This window comes from Neolamprologus brichardi, chromosome 10 (assembly GCF_056152115.1).
Source record: "Neolamprologus brichardi isolate AB-2024 chromosome 10, ASM5615211v1, whole genome shotgun sequence".
NCBI lineage: Eukaryota > Metazoa > Chordata > Actinopteri > Cichliformes > Cichlidae > Neolamprologus > Neolamprologus brichardi.
The window spans coordinates 16,321,294-16,346,724 of NC_142113.1; the positions used below are offsets into that span (position 1 = coordinate 16,321,294).

The 25,431-nt window shown below is 40.1% G+C and overlaps 1 protein-coding gene across 1 annotated transcript; it reads right to left on the minus strand.

Moving 5' to 3' along the window:
* Nucleotides 1-1,244: 1,244 nt before the first annotated feature.
* On the minus strand, nt 1,245-25,356 carry nectin1a (nectin cell adhesion molecule 1a). The gene is made up of 10 exons (XM_006800016.2): nt 24,918-25,356; nt 13,186-13,298; nt 8,231-8,489; nt 7,030-7,147; nt 6,621-6,802; nt 6,402-6,519; nt 5,393-5,544; nt 5,065-5,197; nt 4,901-4,961; nt 1,245-2,245 (listed from the first exon to the last, which is right to left on the minus strand). The coding sequence occupies exons 1-10, from the start codon at nt 24,973-24,975 to the stop codon at nt 1,931-1,933; spliced, it is 1,509 nt and encodes a 502-aa protein (XP_006800079.1). The 5' UTR covers nt 24,976-25,356; the 3' UTR covers nt 1,245-1,930.
* Between the last annotated feature and the right edge of the window lie 75 nt (nt 25,357-25,431).

Here is a 25,431-nt window from a genome sequence, read left to right on the forward strand (position 1 = left end):
CTTCTTGATCCCGCTGTTAATCTGCTTCTTTTGCACGTTGAAATAATTAGCTAAATCCCTGAGGGATTTAAATCACCGTAAGTGCATAGTTGTGTACATGGGAGAGTTTGTTTGTGTGTGAAACTATCATACACAAACAAATTCAGTTACCCTTTCAGCATTGACAGGTTAAATTTTAATAACTGTTTATGCAGTCTCACTAGATAAAATTTAAATTGGTTACTAATGTTAGAGAGATTTTTTTTTTTTATCCAAAATGAAAGAAAGTCATTGCAGACTTCAGTGTTTGCAACACAATTATTTAAATGGGACGCCTACTTATAGAAACTTGATTAGGTAGATCTGTTCTATTGGTTAACTCAAAGATCTAATCAGCCAATCACATGGTAGCAACTCACTGAATTTGGGCATGTAGACAGTGTCGAGATGACCTGCATTACAATGGAGTTGTAGGGTGAATAAAGTGACTTTGAACGTGGCAATGTTATTGGCTAGATGGACTGTTCTAAATATTTTAAGAAACTGCTGATCTTCCCGCACAACCATCTTTCTGTTTTACAGAGAATGACAAGAAAAAGAGAAAACATCCAGTGAGCAGCTGTTCTCCGAATGAAAATGCCTTATTGATGCCAGACATCAGAGGAGAAAGGCCTGACTGGTTTGAGCTGATAGGAAGGCAAGAGTAACTTTAATAACCACTTGTTACAGCCAAGGTATGCAGAAGAGCATCTCAGACTCACCAAACTGGACAACTGAAAAGAAGAGTCTCAGATGGTAGGGTCAGAGTTTAGTGTAGATAACGTAAAAGCATGAATCCATCCTGGATTTTATTAATGACTCAGAGTGGTGGTGTGATGGTGGGGGATTTTTCTTTTTGGGCCCTTAGGTGCCAACTGAGCGTCCTTGAAACACCACAGGTTGTCTTTATAACCACAGTGTACTCATCGTCTTGAGGCTCCTGATTCCAGCAGGATAACACATCATTATTAGATTCATTAATTAAATAGAGCAGCTTTGGGATTGGTTGGAACCAGAGATTCCCATCCTGGACCTGCAGCAAATCTGCAGCAACTGTGTGATGCTGCCATGTCGGTATGAACCAAAAGCTCTGAGGAGTGTTTCCACCACCTTGTTGAATCTGTGCCACGAAGATCTCAAACAGATCTGAATGTCAAAAGGGGGTCCAACCATCACAGCCATGTCGCGGTGAGCTCGTTTTACCCAGCTACTAGACTGTTGATGCACGTTTATGTGATCATTTTTATTTAAATGCTACAAATTCAAGTTCATCAAACAACCAGTGTCAATGAATGCTAAAACCCACAGATACCACAAATAAAAACATTTTTCTTTACATAGAAAAAAAGGTAGATTATACAAAATACAAGCACAGCAGTAGTATTACATTAAACCAAGAGTTAAAATCAAAGGGTAATATCTGTTGTTCCACAGGATGAAGACAATGGGAATCAAATATCAAGTAGGAAACTGTATTTTCTTTTTTCTTTTTGTTTCCATTTTCTTTTTCCTCTTTTCTTTTCTTTCTTTTTTCCTTTTTTTCCTTTTTTTTTTTTTACAAAATGATGCTATAGAGGATAAAGTAAGTAATCAACCACGTCAAGAGATAATCCCATCCATTCAGTTTGATATAATCAAATCTAATACAACCATGAAATAGACATTTTTCAAAAGAAATTCAATTCACCTTTAAGGGTCACAGCCTTCCTTTTTTCATTGAACAAATAGAGCACAATAAATCAGGACAAAGAGAGAAAATGTTTCCAAACTGGCCTTAATTCAAAGTCCAATAGCCAAACCTTTATTGTCCTTATCCTCAGTGGTGCAGAGACACTGCTTCGTAGTCCAGTCAGGTTAAATATGTTTGGGTTTTGTTTTTTTTTTTCATTCGTGTCGTTTCGCTGATGTCGTTTCAGACATACTGCTCTTTGGGAAAAGTGTACGCTGCTACTCCTGGGGGAGGAGAGGACAGACCTGGTACAGAGGGGTATTTAAAGATGGCAGTGGTGTGTGAAGGAGGAGAGAAGGTGTTTCCTGATGCGGCGGTGCTGCTGATGGTCGTTGCAGGGTTTGGAGAAGTAGAGTGGTAGGGGTGCTGGGGAAGAAATGTAAGAGGAGGGTTGATTGGAGGGGAGTAGGGCTCTGGGTAATCCTCTTTGTTACAGGCCAGTCTGTAGCTCACATAGTCAGCTGTGCTTGGAAGCTCTTCGTAAAACCGTGCTGAATGCTGTGAAGAAAGGAGGCGTGTTTATTAAAGATCTACAGTATTGTGAGTCTTGAATCATCTGTGGGGGGGTTTTAAATTTCACTACACTGAAAAAAGGGATTGTCCATCTCTTGGATTTATGTAAGCATCTTGCGTGTATTCAACACAATTGCCTGATGCTTTAAAGTGAAGTGTAGATATAGTGTAAGAAACTGCATGATATGCAGAGATGGTATATTAAATTGTTCATATCATGTTCGAGTGAGTAAGTAAGTCAATAATATAGCAATGTTAAATCTCGCGACACTGCATGTGATTTCATCTCGACGGCTTTGGATCGTGGTTTGAGGAAGGCATCCATCTCAGTCAAGTCGAGCAGCCGCTGGAGGCTGGGTGGTTGTTACATTTACAAAAGTCTAACTTGTAATTTGAACAAAATAATTTCATCTTTCTATGGTGAACGTAATTAAATCATGTATGATTTGTATGAAATTCAACACCTTAATTTGTTCTTGTTGAGATGACATGATACAATCTAGTAAGAGTGGTTAGTTGCTGGACTTATGAAATTCACAAGATCACATGAGATTTCAAATTTTTGTCAATCCTGGATTGGTGGCATGGTGGTTAGTGCTGTTGTCTCACAGCAAGAAAGACCTGGGTTCAAATCTGCAATCTGGCTAGTTTGCACTGGGTTCTCTCTGGGTATTCTGGTTTCCTCCCACAGTTAAAAATCATGCAGTTATTGGAGTTAGGTTAATTGGTGATTCCAAATGGTTGTTTGTCTCTATGTGATAGACTGGTGAGCTGTCCAAGGTGTACCCTGCCTCTTAATCTATCACTTCAGGGTTATGCCCCAGCCCCCCTCCAACTTGTATAAAGATAGGAGGAAGGTAATTGCTGTAAATCCATTTAATGTTTATGTTAACCAGACTATAGACTTTGTTGAACATTATATAATATGAAGATAACATGTAGTATTTAAGTGACCATGTAGTACTGGGGTAAAAGCTATTGAATAGTTGTGGAATAAAATGACAAAATTGTGAACGATTAAAATATTCCAGGAGTTCAACTTACTTCATCTACATATGTTTCAATCATGTTTAATCAACACAAAATGCACAGGTTTATTGAATATGAATAAGTTGTGTTGACTTAACTAAGTTGTTTAAGTTTCTGCCAAAGCAAAACAACTGTGTGCCACCAATGTCCACTATTGAATTAAGTAAATCCAACATGGTCTTTTTTTCAGTGAAGGAAGATGGGAAACAGGTGCAAACTTACATGGAAATACATAAGGCATATAAGGCAAAAAAAAGAGTTTGTACAATTCTAATAAGATTTACAGTCAGTATTTAGTATGACTGCCTTTACTCTTCAACATAGCCTGAACACTCTCAGTCAAGCTTTATTGTAATTTCCTTAATTAGTCTTCAGGAATAATTCTTTAAGCTTCTTGAAAGATATTCAAAGCTCTTCTTTGGATGTTGGCTGGCTTTTCCTCCATTCTCTGTCAGGATGACCCCACGCAGCTAATGCTGATGTCCAGGGTCTGGGGAGGACAATCCATGACTGATAGTGCTCCACTGTGTTTTTCTATCCAGGTATGCTTTGGATAGAATTGGAAGTGTGTTTGTGGTCATTTGCTATATTCATGTTTTTCTATCTACTATAATCTATGTTCACCACTGGCTGAAATGCAGCCTTGAACCGTGACAGAACCTCCACAATGTTTTACAGATGGCTGAAGACAGTCACTGTACCTCTATCCTGACCTGATATCTAATGACATTTATAAATTTGACACTGATTTTCAGGCCAGTTCTTGTGTAATGCGGCATACCGCCACCCTTTTCTCCCTGTTTCCCTTCATTAAGAAGCTTCTTAACATCCACACTTCCACTGAGACCAATCCTGATGAGGCATCAGTGAACAGCAGGCTATTCAAGAGAGGGGCCAGATGCATCTCCCAGCTCCTGTGTCATGTTCTTGCTGGATTTTTCTTCCTGTTTCTTAAGAAAGTGGCGTCAGATACTGTTTATCTGCTGTAAATAGTTTTCAGGTCTTCTGTTGTCTTCCATTTGTCCAGTTACTTGAAATTTCCTGAGAACATACTGCACACCAATCAAGGTTTTTGGCTAAAACCTATTTGGGGATCATCTAGATGCCAAATTACTATTTTATGCCTGTCGAACTGTGTTAAGGTTGACATTCAAATAACTAAATTTGGGGGGGGGGGGGGGGGGGCTGCTGGTAATAAAGTGTCTAACAGTACAATTTCAAATTGGTTCTTTCTTTTGAGCCAGTGTGTACACTCAACACTGGTTTATCCTTTGAGTTAGGTGACTTTTTTTAAGCTTAAATGACTCAGTCGGTGTTAAGTGGTTTAACAAACAAACAAATAATTCCTCTAAAAATGATCATGAACAGTGGAAAAAGCAGGAAAACATGAAGAAATGAGGGGTAATTGTATCCAAGCTAGTACAAATCCTGAACTATAGGTACATACTTTACGACATAGAAGTCCTCACTGAAGTTTCTGTCCTCTCAGTAGTGGCCCGGAACAATTTTATTTTTATTTCTATTTTATTAGTGGATTAGCCAAATCCATGTGGACATTTTACAAACTTTTTAATTATGTGATATCTAAATTCCACTCAGTGCAAACGTTACCTGGACGTCATCTGCTGGCCTTTTTCTTATTGGCTGGGACAATTTTCTGGATGGAGAGTCACTGATCAAGCAGAAAACAAAATAAGTGATGTATTAAAGGCTTTAAACCGTGTCGTAAAAAACAGGCACGTGTGAAGCAAAAAGATGGAGAGCTGTTTACGTACGAGGCGTCGTACTTTCTACTTCTTATTTTAAGCACCAGGACTGTGATAGTAATGCCCAGGAGCACTCCAGCAGCCAATAATAAGGCGATTACGCTGATGACGTCACTCGTTGCGATCTGCGGTAATGGTTTTTCTGCAGAAAAAAAACAACAACACACTTTTAAGGAAAAGCTCCAAAAACTGTGCAGCACGGAAAATGTGAGTGTAAAGCAGTCACAGTAAGCAAAACCTTGTTTCTGGAGGAGTGTTATATATTACTATTATTAATAGTAAAGCATTAACAATATCAGAAGTAGTAATGTTGAATTTCAAATTCATGTAATCTTACCTAAAACGCTGACCTCCACGGAGCCCGATCGTGTCCCGATGCTGTTCGTTGCATCGCACACGTAGATTCCCTGCAGGTCATACGTGACCGGCCCTTTAAAGGTAAGGACGTTGTCTCGGGTCTCAGCATTGCTCGGGATGGTGCCATTAATCCTGAACAGTACACAGTGGTGTGAAATCAAAGTTTACAAACCCAGGAGTACCCCACAAAACAGAAGCTACAAAAATATATAAAGCCGTTAGGAATAATAGACTCCTGTGTAACTGATAAAGTAAGACCAGATATTATAATGTTTCTTAGACACTCAGAAGCAGCTGTTAGGCTTTAACTTTTTAATTATGAAGCAGATACTGATCTCCCCATGTGGAAGCTAAATTATAAAAACACCTTCTGTTCTTATAAGCCTCATTACCACTATTTGCCACTAGAAATGAAATCTCCCAGGAAAATGAAGACTTGTTGAATCAAAACAGGTTTCTCCTGGAGCTATCTAGCGCTAAAACTGTGACTAGTAGGACAACAGAGACCACTACGTACACTCTCCCCAGAAAAGGAAGAAAGAATGCTTTTATCATAGGAAGCTAAAAGGGAAAGAAATAAAACCAAGAGTGAACCTCACTTCAGGGCTCGCAAGAGTTTAAAAGTTACATTCAGTCTATATTATTTGAACTGGTTCTTTATATAAAAGCCTGCTTACATCGCTGTGGGACAGGGTTTCTGTGACAACTAAAAATATAGCTGTTGAATGAGCTGTTAGGTCAGCCATTGCACCCAAGATGGCATAAAAAATTAAACTGAATTAAATTGACAGTATTGTAATTTGGTCAATAGTATAAAGGGTTTACATGGTGTTTGTGACTATTAATCAGTCAAATGGCAGTTTAATATAATGCATAAGCAGAAGCTGGAATCACACTCGGACACCACGCTGGTGAAGCCAGTGAAAATGATCTGCTCTCTGCTGCATGAGTGCTGAAAGTAAGAAAATAAATGTTAGAGCTATACTCACACTCTCCACTGATACAGAGAGACGGCTGGGTTGGCATCAGCTATGCAGCTCAGCTGAACATTGTCTCGGTTCAGGTACCAGTTTCCATCAAACCCATCCACTAAAACATCTGGCTCATCTGGTGCACACATGCACAAACATTTAGCTGGCAATACTATCACAACAAAAGCTCTCAGTGCCTGTACTGTCATGTGGTTGTTAGGTTTAAAAGAGGCCTACACTGAATATCGAGGGTGACGCTGTCAGTGTAGACTTCCTCGTTGTAGGTGGTGACGCAGGTGAGCGTCTCTTTGTGCGTTTCTTTGCTGGGCACCAAAATGTAGTCGCTCTGAACCGTGAATGTCCCGTCTGAGTTCCTGTACTCTCGGGTGGTCACTTCTCCAGGTACCCTGGTCTCCCACCTGCTCACATCAGTGACGACTTAATGGAGATGCACAAATACATGTGTATGCAGTAAATGTAACCTAAATGTTTATTTTAGTGGACAAAAAGTAGAAGTTTTTAAAAAGAGGAAAGCATGGAGATGAGACAGATTTAGCAGTAACACTCTCGTTATCTGAAGATGACAAAGGCAAACCTTAATCAGAGGACAGCACGCTGTGAAAAGGAAAAGTGAATTCCCACACACCTGATTGTACCGGGTGGCTTTCCATTGGAAGAGATGCAGGTAGCCACTGGAGTTTTTAGGTTGGATGAACGAGCCACCAGTGTTGGTGTGGACAGACTCATCTGAGTTGTTGGGCGAACTGTGAAAATGTAATACAACACAATGTGTGATGAAAGTGCTGATAAGTAAAACTATGGCTTTGACCTTATATAAACTGTATAGACAAAAGTACCAGGCCACACGTTACATGTACAGGAGCCATGAAGCTCCCAGCACAGTTTTTGTGCTGATGTTAATGTAAGAGGAGGTTTGGAGCTCTGCAGTTACTGAGTCAGCAACTTTTACGCGCTATGGAGCTCAGCGACTTGTGATTCTTTACGTGGTCTGGCTCTTTTTTTCCAGAGTTGCTATGTTTCCTAAACACCTTAAGAACAACCAATTCTTTCACAAATGTTTGCAGAGGCTAAGTGTACGGATGTAAACACCTGAATTCAACGATTAAGCGAAAGCTTTCGTTCATATAGCGTATCAACAGCAGTCACCTGAAAGCTGGTTTACACTGTATATTTAGGAAAGTAACAAAATCAATCAAGAAAACTTCTGTTATATGAATGAAGAAATGAGTGCGACAGTGCATTCTCCACCTTGAAAAAACACTAAACTTGTTACAGATGAATAAAGAACCGCCTAACAAAACAGGATTTTTTTTTTTTAAACGGTGCACTGATGATAGTTTTTTTTTTATTTAGGCCAAACAAAATTATGAAATAGTTGGGTTGTTTCTTGATTTGAATATGATGTCTTCAAATGTCCTGGCATGTCTGACTGTGAGTGTTCAGATAATCAAAAAACTCTGTAATAAGCAGCTTAAAAGATGGTGGGACTGTTGATATTTTTAAGAGAGCAATCCACTGGCACTCTAAATATTCAAATAACCAAATCCATCATCTCTGACATTCATATTGGTTTTCCTGCTGGCAGATACATGATGACAGCGATTGATGTTGTCTGTTAAAATTAGAGAAACATGAGGAGTAGATGCATTTGAATATGGACCTCACGTTACAAGTTTTTGTTCATGAATCTCCAGTTTCTAAAGTCATGAACCTTTTATGCTTATCATAACTCTAACAATTTTACGTCCAGCATCTCCTGTCAAGGATGGAGGATGGCAATCCACCTGTGCTACACCGACAGATCATCCATCAAAGGTCTGCCTTACCGTAGACAGTCAGGTTCACTGTGTTCTCACGGTTTCCTGCAGGGAAGGTGGTGTATTCGCAGATGTAGGTGGCCTCATCAAAGAGGCGAAGTGAAGAGAAAGTGATGGTGGTGTCTTCAAGAGTGGGAGTTCGTCGCCTCACCGCTGCGTTCTTGAAGGTAACGCGGTCCCTGTAGGGCGGGGCCACAGACACACCCAGGGATGGATTTGCTATTGCCACGTTCTGCTTTGTGCCGTTCACCAGTTTCTGCCATGTTACCTAAAGAAAGAAGGATGATTCACGATGGAGAAAAGATGCCTGACATGAGGGAGAACATCATACTGCTCAAGTTTGGAAGATCTTAGATGAGCCACAGATGTCACACAACAAATATGATTTGAGGCAACATTACTATTGTAGGAAATGAGTTTATCCCATTTGGGTCAGGCCCATCATTTTTTAGACAGTGGCACAAGTTTTGTAATTGTATCCCTGTACATCATAACCTATTTAAAATTAAATCATGGAGAAAAGATAGATTAAAAAATCTTTATTTGCCACATACTAGAGACATTGAGCAGCGATTAGAGTCAAAGCTAAATAAAACAAAGATAAATTAAGGGGCAATATTTCAAGTTATTCCAAGTTTAAGGAACAGCAAGTCACTGTAAATTACTATAAGCACTTAAATAACTATAGTATGAAAACACATTGCATGCTATGGAAATGTTTATTACACTTGTGTGTATTTTAGTCAGTCCTTATTTTGTTTTTTGCCATCATTCTGATTGTGGCAGGAGAGAAGCTGTAGTGGAAGTGTGCTGTGTCTGCTGTGCTGCGCCTCAGGCTGTGTGCTGATTGTTTTTTTTATTGTTATTAAGGATGGGGATGTCTCGGATGATATGAAGTGCTCTCATCTTACAGTGGTTTGTTTCATTGATGGAAGATGAAGCCTTATAATCCCTTTGCAGTCTTTATGACTCTCTGGAGAGCCTTCCTCTCGGCTTGGGTGGTGTTTCTATACCAGACAGTAATGCCAGGAGTCAGGATGCTGTCCATCAGTTCTCTGTAAGCTTGAGCGAGGGCATGAATGCTCACTTCTGCCTTCCTGAGCAGCATGTTGAAATAAAGCTGCTGCTGCTGGAGCTTTTTCACGGTTGCTGTGATGTTTACAGTCATAATCAATGTCACATGAAAACCAAAGAACTTGTGGCTGTCGGCTCTCTTTACCTCAGTCCTATTGATGGCTTTAGAAGCGGGGGGGGGGGGGGGGGGTTCTGAAGTCTGCAATTATTTCATATGGTTTTTTTTATGTTTAGGAGGAAGAGGGGGTTATTCTCCTCTTACTAGACATTGTTTTTAACCAAGTCCCTATATGCAGACTCATCCCCCACCTTTTATGATGTTGAGGATGGTGACGCCATTAGCGTACTTGATGATGACAGTGTTGTGAAGAGTTTAGTGCTGAGACAACAGCCCTGTGGTGCTCCTGTGCTGATTGTTAGCTCAGAGGAGACTCTGCTCCCCATCCTCACCATGTGGTCAGTCTGTTAGGAGGTCCAGAATCAAGTTAATAATCTGGATCCAAATAATCAGGATGTGATCAAAATATTAAATAATATTACATTAACTGTTAACTAAACCCATTTTACATAGTGCCCCATTTGTCCAGGAACAACACCCACTGAACAACTTAGCGGTAAGAAGTAGGGCTGGGCAATATGACCCAAAATTCACATCTCGATATTTTTAAGCTGGATGGCGATATAAGATATATATCTCGATATTTTTTTTAAAGCCATAAAGTAAGAACAAAAAGAGAGTTCTTAGTCAAAGCTGTGTCCCTGATGTCACACAGGCACTTTTAATAACATACAGCATAGATGTACATGAAAAGAATTACTCAAAAATAAATTCTGAGCATTTATTAAATAATAATGCTCCATAAATAAAAGAAAACTATGTTGTTTTTGTGTATAACAAAGAGCTCACAATTGTGCAGTCAAAATGTAAACTAAAAGACGCTGAGCATAATAACAAAGAGACAGATTTCACAGCTGCTCTGTTCCCAAGTTCTACTGCGTGACTGACAGCCTGGAGTTTGAAATCCGCTTCGTAACCATGTCTCTTAACAGGTGGCATTTATGGTCCTTATACACACACAATACGGTAATATTACGTTGAAGCACAGATGTATCACTACACGAGGCTCCTCGGTAGCCGTAATGCTCCGACAATCCATCAAGCGGTGCAGCTCCGTAGCTTACCAAAGTCGTACTAAAACATTTTTTGACAGATTGCTGAGCTCCGTGTTCCACATAAAATCGGTTCGCGGTCATCAAGCACAACCAGAATTCATACAAAAGGCGCGCTGTCAACTTTTGAGAGAATGAAAGGATTTTAGGTCGTGCAGCCCCTGTGGGCTTCATGGCGTTAGCGTGGTTAGCTCGTTAACACGTTGACGCCGTCCAGCCCCACGCACGGGGCGATGCGCAGTAACTCGTTAACGGAGATTTGCCATGTCCATCTTCTCGCTGCCTGCAGGTGAAGTGATGGGGAAGGAGGGGGAGTTGTGTTCAGTGAAGGAGAGGCGAGGCCGAGTAACGTTGCGTAAAGACAAAAGAGAGGCAAACTTGCGGCTCCACAACTATAATTATAACATAACATAGACTATATCGATATAAAGGATATTGTCACATCTTATCTCGTATAAAAATATATCGATATTTTTAAACAACTCGATATATCGCCCAGCCCTACTAAGAAGTACTAATAAATTCAGGAGACTAAAGGTCTGAAGTTAATTTCAATATGCTCTCAATATGAGGTCCAAAGAGACGCTAATGGGGTGAAATTAGGCAGGAAAGACAAAAGATATCCAGAGACAGGAGAAACTTAAGGAGTGTCTAAAATTAGCTATTTGAAAGACACTGGCCAATTCAGTAACACCAAACAGGAACACAAGTGACCTGGATGACTGTAGAGTTGTTTTCCTGTTTATTACAAAGCCAAGTCAAGAACAATCTCAAGGTGGTATGCTTATTACAGTCAAACTCTATGAACTAGAGTCACCTTTCAGGATGTCTGAAACGCTCATTGGACAGATTAAACTAAGACTGGCTTTAACCAGAATAATGGGGGAAAAGAAAAGCAGGGAGAAGGATAGAAAGAGCTCATTATCCGAAGCACACCAGGTTCTCACACACCTGCTAGGTCAGTGTGTGAGGTTGTGGGCAGGTATGGCTGCCAAACGAATTGCTTCACTGGTGTTTATTTATAATGTGACTGCTGGCAGAAGTAGCAGGATGAATTTCGAAATGACACTTTCTGATTTAATCAAATGCAGTGCAAAAAGATAATAACCCCAAAATGACTGAGCCAATTAGTCGACCACGCTCCACTAAGCATGTCTGTCGCTTACTAGCAATAAAACTGAATTTAGAAATACACATAAACAAGCAGCAACCTGATAAAGCATCTCAGAGGAAGAAAATCAGCATTTGGTTTCAGTCATGGGCTGCAAATGATTTGCCTTCATGTGATTACAAAAATCCATGAGCGTAATTATGAGTTTGCTCAGTTAACTTTGAACGTGGGGTTAAAAAAATGTCTGTAATTCTTAACTGTACTTCAAATGCATCTTGACTGATTCATTTAAATGTAACTATGATGGGGAAGAGACAGAAAGTTGTGAAAACTCCACCACTTTCAAGTACTTATGGACCAGATTGCATTTAGCAGTGTTTATTTATTTGTTTTATTCAACCAAATACAGATTTCAAATACAGATTTAGATTGACTTCTTACCACAGAGACAATGTTGTAGGGATAAAAAGCAGTTTACAAGACTGACATCTTATTGTTAAATGTTAGTGCATTTCTACTATTTGTGAAAACCACCACTGAGAAATCCATGTAAGAACCTGTTCTGTGTTGTAATAAATACTTGTACTATAAACGTAATGGTTTCAGTGGCAAAACTGCTGGTTCAGCTCTTCAAATTTGAGTCTATGTATTCCTGTTTTTGCTCTCTATGGTGGATTTAATTTGAACATCCATATACAGAAGAAATAGTTTCCTATTTCCATTGAAATTAGTGAAATTAGTGCATGGAGATTTTCGACAAGAGTCTCGTGGCTTGTTGATGAATAGAAAAAATGTTTTTAAAACATTATAGCTTTTCAACATCGTGTTGCCGTGGTTACCACCAGCGCCTCACAGCCCTCTGCACACTTGGATCAAACCTGATGGTCAGTTTGGGGATTTTTTATGTGGGGTTTTCATGTTTTTCTTTGCTTGCATGGAGGTTCTCAGATCTCCTCCCAAAGATCCAAGTCATATGTTAGCTTAACTGGTGAGTTTAAATTAGCTATAGGTGAGGATGTGAGAGTAAGTGGCTGACGAGGGTGTTACTTTGGTGCTTGCTTAATGTCAGCTGGAATAGACTCCAGCCTCTCATGACCCCGGTTGGATAACCAGTTTAGAAAATAGATCGAGGTTTACTATTATTACTATGTCCACCACGCTTGCATGCAAAGGCAAATTACTTTGTCTGTTATATCCATCCATCCATTTATCAATCCATTTTTAGTGTCACAGGGGGGACTGGAGCCAATCCCACCTGTCAAAGTCTTTAATTCAATTTTGAAGACTGCCAAAAATAGTCATTTAATAGTGATTTAAAGGTGCTCTATTTGGAAGGTAAACACCCTCCAATAATAGAAGGAAAATGCTAACAACCAGACGATCAACACTGAGCAAGCATTTAGTGACAGCTGGAAGGAAAAAGTAGCTTTTCACCAGAAGAAACCTGCAGTAGAACCAGACCCAAGTAGAGGCAGCCATCTGCCATCCTTGATGGGAGGGTGACAAATGAGGCACCCCCTGGACCGGATATACTGTGTTTTTGTGATTTAGTACATTTTGGACCATATACACTTGGCATAGTACATTCATTCAGGTGAGCAATTAATACCTGGGAGATTTTGACAGGCGGAGAGCTGTTAATGAACCGGCACAGCAGATCCACCCTTGAGCCAACATACCCTGACTTCCCATCATCCATTTCCACAGTCTGTCCATTTATTCCTGGAGGAGAAGCAGAAGAGGTTAAAGACACACAAACACTCCCATGAACAAACACACAAACACACAGGCTGACAGCGTTAAGTTGTTCACACTCAGCAAACATGTTGAGCTCATAAAGTGAGCTGAGCTCTGAGAGGTGATTTCAGCAGCATAACGGGTCAGCTGAGGTGGAATGCTGTGGATTAGAGAGAGATAAAAATAAGCGTGATTTGTTACTTTCCCCACTGACTTACTGATCCCCTTCAACAAATCCAACACAGAGCCACACCCACCACATACACAAGTACAAGTTAGTTAGTGGAACTTACTAACTAACCAAACCATCATTCTACATTAGACACCGTAGACATAATTTGCACATGGAGGGGTTTCCGTGTTTGAAATAATTAAAAAAAGAAGAAAACAAACAAGATCACGAGGTGCCATATTTCATTCTGCAGGCCAATATTTTCATGTTATGAATAGAGTCCATTAGATGCTTCAGTTTACTTTCTATCATAGAAAATAAATTAGTTAATAAATCAGTTCTTGGAGTGTATACAGTACTGTATGAATATAGGGTTATGGACTTGTAGTCTAAAGCACTTTGAATAGTATCATTAGAAAAATTATTTGAACTTTAAATAAATCCATCTTTATCAGTTCCCTGCCTTTGGTTATCTTAGTCTAGTTAGTTTTGGTTTCCTTATTTACTTTGGACGTATTATCAGCTTAGCTTGGTGACTCCTTAAGAATAACCATTTACAAATTCACCTAACAAGTGAAACATCCTGAGCCATGCAAAAATAGGCATGCGGTGTAAAAATCCAAATTAAATATGCAGTGCTACCAGCTGCATATTTACTAGCTTTTGAATAAGGGAGCAGCTCAGAATAGGATCTAATAACTTTCGACTTTGCTTGCAAGTTCCCATCATTGTTTTATTAAAAGCTTACTTTCTGTTTGCTCTAATCTTGCCAGTCTCAGAGTGTGTGCATTTGGATCTATTGAATTAGTATTGAGCTTTAATTTCAACTGTCTGTTTATGATTAAAGAGGTGGCTGTGAATTAGGAAGTAGAGTGGGTTTATGATAAAGATACTAACTGATAGGACTGAATACAGCTTTGTGGTTCTCCCGAGGTCTCGAATAGTGCTCCGGTGATATTTGCTGCGTTACTACTCCTGGACTGCACTGTCTTGTTACACACTTTATTATTGCTGTGCTAACAACACACAGCTGTATCTCTGATTTAATTCCAGAGATCTTGCTGATGTAGACACAGTTCATTACCAACATAAAGTGAACTCCAGAGCATTGTTCAAAACTCAATTGCCTCAATCAGGACTGTTAAGAATCCTTTCAAATAGTTTGACCACTCTCTGAACTTTAAGCATCATGGGAAATCACCCACTTAGCACTGAAAATCTTCAGCAAAGCAAAATTGCAAGGGCTCAGATTTAAGGCCTAAGACCAAGATAACCAGAAAACTGATTTGCAAAACTTTTAACCCCTATAATTTGTTGGACATATCTTCATATATATGTATTAAAATGCTGCAACTGAAATTGTTGGGTTTTGAAAAGCACATACTAAGGACAGATTTTTTAAAAAAAAATGGGATATGGAAAAAGTTGCTGGTATAAACCTCACAGTTTGTTTGTTTTTTCATAGGCTGTTACATTATCCATCTATTCGCTTCCACTTATCCTTTTCAGGGTCGCCGGGGGCGCTGGAGCCTATCCCAGCTGTCTTAGGGCAAGAGGCAGGGTACACCCTGGACAGGTCGCCAGTCTGTTGCATGATAAAGTGTGTAACAAGACTAAAAAATATCAGAGCTGAGCGAAGCTGAGTCTTTCTGAAGTAAAGATGGGGAGGTGTTTCTACCACTCTGGGTAAGAGTTTGCGACCAAATGCTTCAACGACTGATGAATAGCATTTCTCAACATAACATCAGAGCTGGTTTGGGAATTTCATTTTACTGTGCATAAAATCATCAAAAGACTCAGAAAATCCAGAGATCACCAGAGTCTGCAGTGGAAATCACTGCACGGACTCTTTAACGACTCACAGTTCAAAAGCCAGCAAACGGCATGGTATGGAGGAACATGGTTGTTTGTTGGCTCACTGTCATCCAATGAAAACATTTGGAGCATCATGAACAAGAAAATACAACAAAGGAGACAAACTGAGCAGCTACAATCCTATAGGCACTCACTGGATTTTGTTAGGCACACCTGTTCGTCTAACAGATGATTATGCAGTACAAAGGGGAGAATTTGTAATTAAAGAATAGATAGTAGCATTTCTACTACATCTGGTTTCTGGCAAATCAAATGGTAACATTAAGGGCAATAATTCAATAATTCTGTTCTATTTATATAATGCTAATTTACAACAACTGTCACCCAGTGGCACACAAAAGTCACTTTATTATGTACTGCTTGGCAGAGATGGGCAGTAACGCGTTACTTGTAACGCGTTACTGTAATCCGATTACTTTTTTCAAGTAACGAGTAAAGTAAGGGATTACTATTGCAAAAACGGTAATTAGATTACCGTTACTTTCCCGTAGGAACGCTGCGTTACTGCGTTACTAAAACCGTGATTTTCTTGCGAGAATGTCTCATGACAGTGACGTAAGCGAGTGTGAGGTGTGTGACAACAGCTGTGTGCAGATCAACAATGGATCATATATCGAGTGCGGGAGAGAGTATGAGCGTGCAGCGTTTAAAGCGTGGACGTACTGACCTTATTTTGAGTTTGATTCCGTAAAAAGTGACAAAAACATTAGTGTCCGTTGTGCGTGGGAAGAAAACTTCTTTTTACAGCGAAAAAAACCCCCTAAACTTCCAAGCAAGCACCGAGTGCGCTACGACGTAATGGGAAACTCACAGAGAAACTGCCGTATCCTTCCACTGACCGCTGCGGCACACCTGCACCAGGATAACCCTCCGCCTACCCTACTCCTGCTTTACAGGTGAAAATAGAGCAAAAGGACCGCTAGTCTTGACTTTATTTATTTTCTGCTGTGTTTTACTTGCATCTGAAAGAGTGAGTGTAAACACACACATGTATATATGTATATATATATATATATATATATATATATATGTATATATGTATATATATATATATATATATATGTATATGTATATATATATATATATATATATATATATATATATATATATATATATGTGTGTGTGTGTGTGTGTGTGTGTGTGTGTGTGTGTGTGTATGTATGTATGTGCTGGAATGTGCAGAAAATAGGTTTAAATGTTAAACTAATTTCTTCCAGTCACAGAATGGTGCATATAATTAAAATTTTGCTTCATGCATAAAGTTAAAAGATTAAAAATAACAAAACAAGTTTTAAAAAGAGACTTTTCCATTTGATTACATTTTGTATGATGGATTATGTAGAAAAAGTAGAATTGGGCTGAAAGATCTATCGCTTTATCGCCTATTCAGGTTGTAAATCATGTTTTTAAAAAGTAACTAAGTAACTAAGTAACTAAGTAATTAATTACTTTTGAAAATAAGTAATCAGTAAAGTAACGGGATTACTTTTTGGGGGAAGTAATCAGTAATTAATTACTGATTACTTTTTTCAAGTAACTTGACCAACACTGCTGCTTGGTAACTCAAATATCTAACAGCCAATCAAATTGCAGCAGTTAAATACACTGAGATATGATTAAGACCACCCGAAGTTCAAATCGATTATCAGAATGGGAATGAAATTTGATTTTGATTTTTGAAGTATTTCAAAACAACTGAGTAAGAAAATACAAAAGTACAACTTCGTCAGAAGAAGAATTGTACAAGAATTGCACATATAGCAGTCTTATTGCACGTGTGAGGGTTTGATCAGCTGCAAAAGTCTTTGTTGTGGAGTCTGACAGCAGTGGGGAGGAAAGACCTGCAAAATCTCTCCGTCCCACACCGTGGGTGCCGCAGTCTCCCACTGAAGGAGTTGCTCAGTGCTGTCAGAGTCTCTTGCATGGGGTGGGAGATGTTGTCCAACAGGGATGACAGCTTAGCCGTCATTCTCCTGTCACTCACCACCTCCACTGGGTCCAGAGGGCATCCTAGAACAGACCTGGCCCTTCGGATCAGCCTGTTCAGTCTCTTCCTATCCCCAGCAGAGATGCTGCCGCCCCAGCAGACCACACCATAGAAGATGGCTGAGGCCACCACAGAGTCATAGAAGGTCTTCAGGAGTGGGCCCTCTACTCCAAACGACCCGAGTCTCCACAGCAGGTACAGCCTGCTCTGCCCTTTCCTGTAGAGGGCTTCTGAATTATGAGTCCAGTCCAGTTTGTTGTTCAGATGAACACCAAGGTACCTGTAGCTGTCCATAGCCTCAATGTCCATACCTTGGATGTTCAGTGGTTGCAGTGGAGGATGCTTGTGCCTGCGGAAGTCTACCACCAGCTCCTTGGTTTTACTGGCATTGACTCTGGAGGTAGTTCAGCTGGCACCAGTCCACAAAGTCCTGAGTCAGTCCTCTGTACTCCTTGTCGTCCCCATCAGTGATGAGGCCGACTATTGCAGAGTCATCAGAGAACTTCTGCAGGAAGCACTGGGTGGAGTTGTGGGAGAAGTCTGCAGTGTAGATGGTGAAGAGGAATGGAGCCAGAACCGTTCCCTGTGGGGCCCCCGTACTGCAGATGACCCTGTCCGACACACAGCCCTGAGACCTCACATACTGTGGTCAGTCGGTGAGGTAGTCCAAAATCCAGGTAGTGAGGTGATGGTCCACTCCAGAGTTCTCCAGTTTGTCCTTCAGAACCAAGGGAAGAATAGTGTTGAAGGCACTGGAGAAATCAAAGAACATGATTCTCACAGTGCTCCCAGCAGTCTCCAGGTGAGAGAGGAGGTGGATGATGGCATCATCCACTCCAATGTCAGGTTGGTAGGCAAACTGAAGTGGGTCCAGTGATGAGCTCACCAGGCAACAGTAACTCAAATAAGCACTTGTTACAACTACAGTATGCAGAAGAGCACCCCTGAATGCACATCAAGCCTTGATGCAGATGGGCTACAGCAGCTTTAGACCACACGGGATGCCACTCCTAACAGCTAAGAACATGAAAATGAGGCCATAATTCTTGTGTGCTCACCAAAACTTGGATAATAGAACAAAAATGTTGCCTGGTCTCATGAATCCCAATCTCATCTGCAACATCTGGATATTAGCATCAAATATTTTGCATAAATGACCACCACGTGAGTCATTTAAACACCCCAGCCTGCTTGAGTAATGTTGCAGTAGTGTAGCCATCTTCCAGCACCTTGTTGAATCAGTGCGATTAGGAACTAAGACAGTTGATAAGGCAAAGGTAATTTGCTGTCTAATTTCACCGTCCTCTCTTAGCTATTTAATCAGTACCTCATTCAAATGTTCAATTTCAGCCGTTGCCAAACTGAATTTTGATTGTGAACACTGATTTGTGGGACACAAAATAACACAGATTTACAGAGAAAAGGCTGTTGTCATTTTCCTGTCACGTTACAGAAACCAATCATGAAAAGTGTATAAACTCAGTACTTGAATAGATTTGTTTGGTCTCATCATATACATCTGCAGAGAATGTAATAGGCTTTTGTGCATTTGCATGCAAACATGCACTCAAGAGCTTGGACAGCTCTCTTAGGAGGACCCAACTGCACAATATGAATAAAATCTTTCCATGGTCAAACACAGCTGTGTGTTTTATGATATTAGCAAGTTTTGTTTTAATGCTGGGGTTCACTGCGCTTTGCAAGCTCATTTTCATTTATGCATTGTGTGCTTTTGCGGGGGGTCTGTAGGAGGGGGGGGGAAGGCCAGCAATGTCAGATTACAGCATTCAGGATATTAAAGTGCATTTGCATTACAGAATTTATGATCCATTTACTACTGTGCATATAGACAGCTCATCATTATAACCTGCTTTGGTTGAAGTAATGCATAGTTGTTTTCAGAGTCTGCTCTAAACTAACCATTTTGTTAAGACAAGAGTTATGTGGATGTTTTTACAGTAAATGGAGTCTCACTTTTTTTATATATATATATCTATATAACAATTAACCTGGAGCATTCTTCTTGTTCTAAATATGGAAATATGTAATATTTCAGCCATCACCTCCTATTCAATTTTAACAAAAGTGTTGCCAGTGAATGCAAGCTATTTCCCCGAAAACATATTGAATCAAGGTAAACACAGCTGGTGGAAGATGAACATAAAGAAGCTGTGTGTTTGCAGAACGAAATATCTGTATCACTATGATACAACACTGGCTGTCCAGTTTTTAGGTAAATGAAAAAATTCATTATTAGAACTGCAGTTTCTTTGATTTACTGTTGAAAAGAATTTGATCATGACAATATTAAGAATGTGTCTAGGACAGCCCTTAATTTTTATTTTATTTTTTTGTGGCCTGACAGCACGACAAGAATAAGTACAGGTTATGGCGTACATTTACTTCATGTAATTCTATGATATAGCACCTCAGAAAGGTAACAATGGAGCATTTGTCTTCAACTTCAACTCAAAGCTTTTTAAAAGTAACAAATAACAGCTTGCCGCAAAAAAAAATGCCACTAATGGCTAAAAAATTATAAACACATATGTAAATGGCATTTAAAAGGATCCTAAAGTGACTCACTAATGCCACAGCATTTGTCTTTTGGTGTGCTCAATCATATGTTAGCTCTTTCAACTCACACTTAAAACTTTGAAAAAGCCTGCAAAATCATGAAGAATGAAATGTGTGGTGACATTTATGTGGGCCAGACAGTTCAGGAAATATACTGTACCATAACTACCAGAGGGGCTGGGAAGCCAGCTATATAAGCCAGGAAAACTCTTGCACCCTGTTTCCAGTCATTATGGTAAGGTATGCTAAATACATTTAGGACTGGGAACAAATGTGGCAGCGGAAACACATTTCGAGTGGCTGTGACAAGAAATTATTCATGCCAAGATAACAAGGAGTCTTTGCCTTAACTATACACTGCTTAACACATTTATTAGACCAATATTTTAGAAATCTGTCACAAACTTGACTTTTAAGAAAGCCAAATTATGAATAAAGCACTTGCTAATACCTTAATAACACTTAATGGTGTGACATTATTATAAAGTTTTACCCAGTAATTCTATTTTAGCATTAAAAATATAATTTTGATTAAAGAGGTTGCGCATACTGGTAGGTTAACCTGTGGCATATACACTAGTGGTGGTGGTGGAAAAAGCCTGGAATTGTTCCACTTCATTAATTTAAGAACAAAAGATCATTATTTAAGTACCAGATTATCATAAATGGCTGACTGCAGAGGAATCGCATGTTCCAAAAGATTTTTTACACCAATTTGTGACGATGATGCTAATTTCTGCTGAACAGGCTGTGTCACCTTCATTGTAAGGCTCACATATAGTTTGCAGCTCCATGCATGAAAATGACTCCTTTTAGAGAAAAGGTTCCTGACCCCACAGATCTGCTTAATCTACCTATTTTTCCTGCTTCTAACCCCAAAGATGTCGAGCAGTGAGTTTTAACCTGCTGCTTATCCCACCGCTTAAGATTTGCTCTTGCAGTTCACTTAACCGGGCAATTTTCTTTCACTGTTAATCAGATCTGGTTAATATGAGACAACACGGCGAGTACCACTGAAAAGTGTAATTGTAACTTCATCCATGGCGTGACCCACTTTCACTTATGTGGGTTTTTTTTTTTTTAACACACACACCTCCCATTGATAGCAACCCCTACTGAGCTGAGCAGCTGAGCTCATTATGGGCTTAAGGTAAGAACCGATAGTCCAACTTGACACACACACACACACACACACACCACATTCATATCTCATTTGCCCTACATCTCTCCCACGTTCCTCTTTCCTATTGCGTCCATTCACATTCTTCCATTGTTTAGAGTATGGGAAATGACCTCACAGCTCCACATGGCAATACTCCATAAACAGCACTGCATGGGCAACAGAAGAGCATGGGAAAAGCACAAAACAATAGCAATATTGTTTCACACTTGAATGTGCAACGTGCAGCCAGAACAGCCAGAGGACCATGCTGGACCTTTCCCTCGCATCCTGAGTGGATATCCCCCATCTTTCTGCGCCATTACGTAAGAGGCAAATTTTAACATTTTCTTGTATGTGTGACAATTCAAAATAGAGGTGCCTGCAGGTGTTGTAGAAGGCTTTTAAAAAATAAGGAAGAAAGGCCCCAACTTATGAGCATTATCACGATCAATTTACATCTCTTAATTAACAGTTCAAGCATGAGTTTTATTATTGTACAAGTTGTCGCTGTAATTACTTTAAGTTCCTGTAAAAATGCTGATCTCTGTTTTCTTTAGAGCTGCCTTTTTTTCCCGTTGTTCCCTTGTCACAAGGGGTCGCCCAAACAGGTCGCTCTCCATGTTTGATCTGACAGCAGTTTAAACCGGATGCCCTTCCTGACACAACCCCAAAGGGGATTTGTGTCTCCGGCTGGAAGTGACCCACCAACCTTTTGCTTGCTAAGCAAATGTAAGCAACCAGTAAAATACAGCCCTAAAGAGATTACTAGTTATTGAAACTCTAATTAAAACAACTCCTAAAGTCTGTCTGAAACCACAAAACCAATGAAAAACAATGACCTAATGTGACAATACATTAAATTTAAAGTACCTCTGCAGCAACCAGTAGCCATAAATCTGTAGTTATGGTTGCAGTAAATTAATTTACAATTTTGGTCAAGTTAAACATTCAATTGCAGTTAAACAACTTTCTAAATTATGGTTAACTCATGAAATGAACAAAGTTTGGACTGGTTCACAGAGATCAAACTCAATACCAAACAAATAAAGTAACTACAAACATGTGTCTGAGAGTTTAAAAAAAACCTCAGACTGATCTCATCACCTGCCGTGGTTCTGTTAATAAAGATTTCTGCAATAAACTGCAGTTTTTTGCTACCCAGAAGAAAAAACTGACCTGATGTGACAGAGGAAGAGGACAGATTAGCAGTTTAATCTTTAGGCCATCAAATCTGTGATTGATCAGGGATTATACACTCTATTTGTCTCTTTTTTATTATTTTATATTCACATTCTAAAATCATTTGAGTGATTAAACTGGCAAAAGAGGAAAACCAAACTATTTCCCTCTCTCTTTTTGGGGGCCTGACTGACACTAAGTCCATTTTTTATGCGAGAAATTTACTATAAAAAGTTCAAAACTTCAAGTCAATCAGATATTAAAAAACTAATATAGTAAGACTTGTAAAGAGGCCCTCTTTAAAAGGTAGAGTGCTCATGCACAAAAACACACAACACTCACACCAAAGCCTGCCTTGTGCATACTACAGGTGGCCTGACAGTAACATATATGATATGATATATGCCACTATATGTAAATTCACACAGCAACACCAACAAAAAGGTTGAACAGCATCAAACTGACTTGTAGACCTCCATTTACTCCATTTACTAAACTGTGTGAGCTCCAGCCTATTTCTGTCTAATATGAAATGAAAAAAAACAACAACTTCTCTTTAATTTCCCCCCAGATCGATTATAAGCTCTCATTGTGTTTGTTTGGAATGTGTGTGCACGTGTGTTTGTGCGCGTGTAATACACACCCACACATGTTTGTGTCTATGCGAGTGTGTAATCCCTGTGGCAGCACAGGAACGTGGAGAGTACGCTTGGCCGGTGTTCAGCGGGCAGTTCATGAAGGATTATGATGGCTGCTGCATCTGTGTTTGAGACATGAAAGGAGAACACAGAGCCAAGAGGGGGAGGTAGATGCTGAGAAATGAGGAAAATATATGTGAAGGAAGAGCAAATGTTTGAGAGACAATGGGGGACGGCGGGGGGGAGACATAATATTTGCAGACTCTAATGAGAAAGGGGTACACAGAAGAGAAAGAAAAAAAACTGGAGGCAACAGACGGGCTGTGTGTTTGTGATGGATTATTTTTGTGGGGTAGCGTCTGTGTGTTCCAGCTGTGGACAGTGGATTATGCTAGAATTCATGAGGATGTCTATTTGTTGGTCTCACTCAGCCTTTTTTTGTGTCAGTCCACAGACACGGATTTCAAACTTTTATATTCCAAAAGGGGGGGACAGTGTGGCGACAGCACTCACATCAGCCTGGTGACACCCTACACCATCCGACAGACCTGCAGAGGTGCTCTGAGTCTGCATGAGCCCAGAGAAAAGACAGATACACTGCAGCAACAGTCAGCCGGCTGGGACTTGGCAGCAATCAACTTGTTACACCCTTCTGCACCCTGCTCTAATCCACAGCTCTGGCCTTCAACATGACAATCCTGCACACATGCACCAGCCTCATACTCACTAATAACACATGTATGCACACAGGCAAACTACTGCTCAGCTCACACAGGAGTTGGGGGGTTTATCACTGAACGAGCGAAAAAAGCAATCACAGCAGATGTCAGAGCAGCTCAGCGTCCATATGCAGCCACAATAGCTTTTGCCATTACGCAATATGTATACCTCGGTCCCACCCGCCCACCCTCTGCTTCAATATTACAAGACCACAACTCTTATGACAGCTGCATGTTTGACCCTGGCTTAGTGTGATTACACCGCTGCACCTGTTACATTACAGCAAGAGTTACTCCATTCATCCAAACACATACACACACATTTATACGTGGCACACTTTCTCCGCTGGCACCTGTGTTTTTAGTGTGATTGCAGCAGCGCACCTGCTGACATTCTGTACGACTTCCTGTGGAGTTGATCACTGCTGATTGTAGTTTGACAGATGAAAAGGCTTAAACGGGCAGATGAGAGTGGAGTTTCATGCTGTGAACGTGTCAATCACAGTGAAAAAAAAGATCCAGGGTGCAACAAATATGTCTAGATTTTTTCTGCCTTTAATGCAACATGCAAACATTTTATGATGCTATCATTAATGGTAATGTGTATTAATATATCCACCTGGTGTATAAACATACAAAAATGCACTAATATTTAGCAGAAGTAATAACCACCCACAACCTGGCAACCCAAAATAAGTGTGCATTAATAAAATACCAGTCAGAGATGTGTTAATTCTCTATTTTATAAAGGGTTTATAAATATCATAAAGCTCTGAAAATCATGTTAGTTCTCTATCTTTTGGGTTAACCTGTTTATATTAAATGAGTTTCTTTTTTTTGACTTCATCCCATTCACTGGGATCGCCAAAGAGCGGAGAAATCATGATTTTCACCTCGAGTTGGGCAGATCAATCCAAAAATCGGCAGTATCGATACTAATGGTACTGAATTGATATTAGCATGATCAGTCCAATACTTTATGAACCCTTTTATGCTGACTGTGATGTACAAGAACCTGAAAGGTGTGCTTTTATGCTGTTAACTAATTATCGTGCAAAGTAAAAATCACAGTGATTTAGTAGTCATTAAACTGTGTTCAGAATTAGCAAATTGACATTGATTCATCTCTTAAATTACAGCTGCCTCTACAGGTTCAAAGTATCGGTTTTGGTATTGGTGTCGGCAATACAGGTAGCGGATCGACATCGTATCACACAGCACTACTTTCACCTGGTTGAGCAGAACCATCACATTAACATTAATTAACGGGCTTTTGTAAAAGCAGAGTAGCTCACCTGGATTAAAACAAGCTGTTATCAGGAATATCCACACTCCAGCCTTTTCCATGCCCATGCCACCCTTGCCAGCGTCTGGCTGTGGCTATTAAATTCCCTCTGTTAACTTGTTTTACGCCTCCTGCCTCCCAGACAGCAGTAGGTTCGGCTTCAGGAGCGTCTGTCTGAGTCCAGTCATGTATCCGAGCAAACAGCAGCGCACACTTCTGATTCACACACTGCTATCCTGAAAAAAGAAAACGATTTCTCAAACTTGCTCCGCACCTTTGGTCACTTTTCCTTTCTCTGCCCCTCTTCTAATTGAGGCTGTGACTGCGAGCGGAGCTACGGCGTCTCTGTCCGACCGAGGCTTGGCGGGGATAAAGCAGCTTAACGCGTGGGCAGATTATTTCCGAGAGAGCCTACCCCCAGTCCCGCCTGACAGATATCTGCCACTGTGTGAGGGCTGAGCAGCGCAAACTGTTAGTGTGTACATCCTATTTTAAATGAGCACTCTCAGTTGACGCAATTAAGC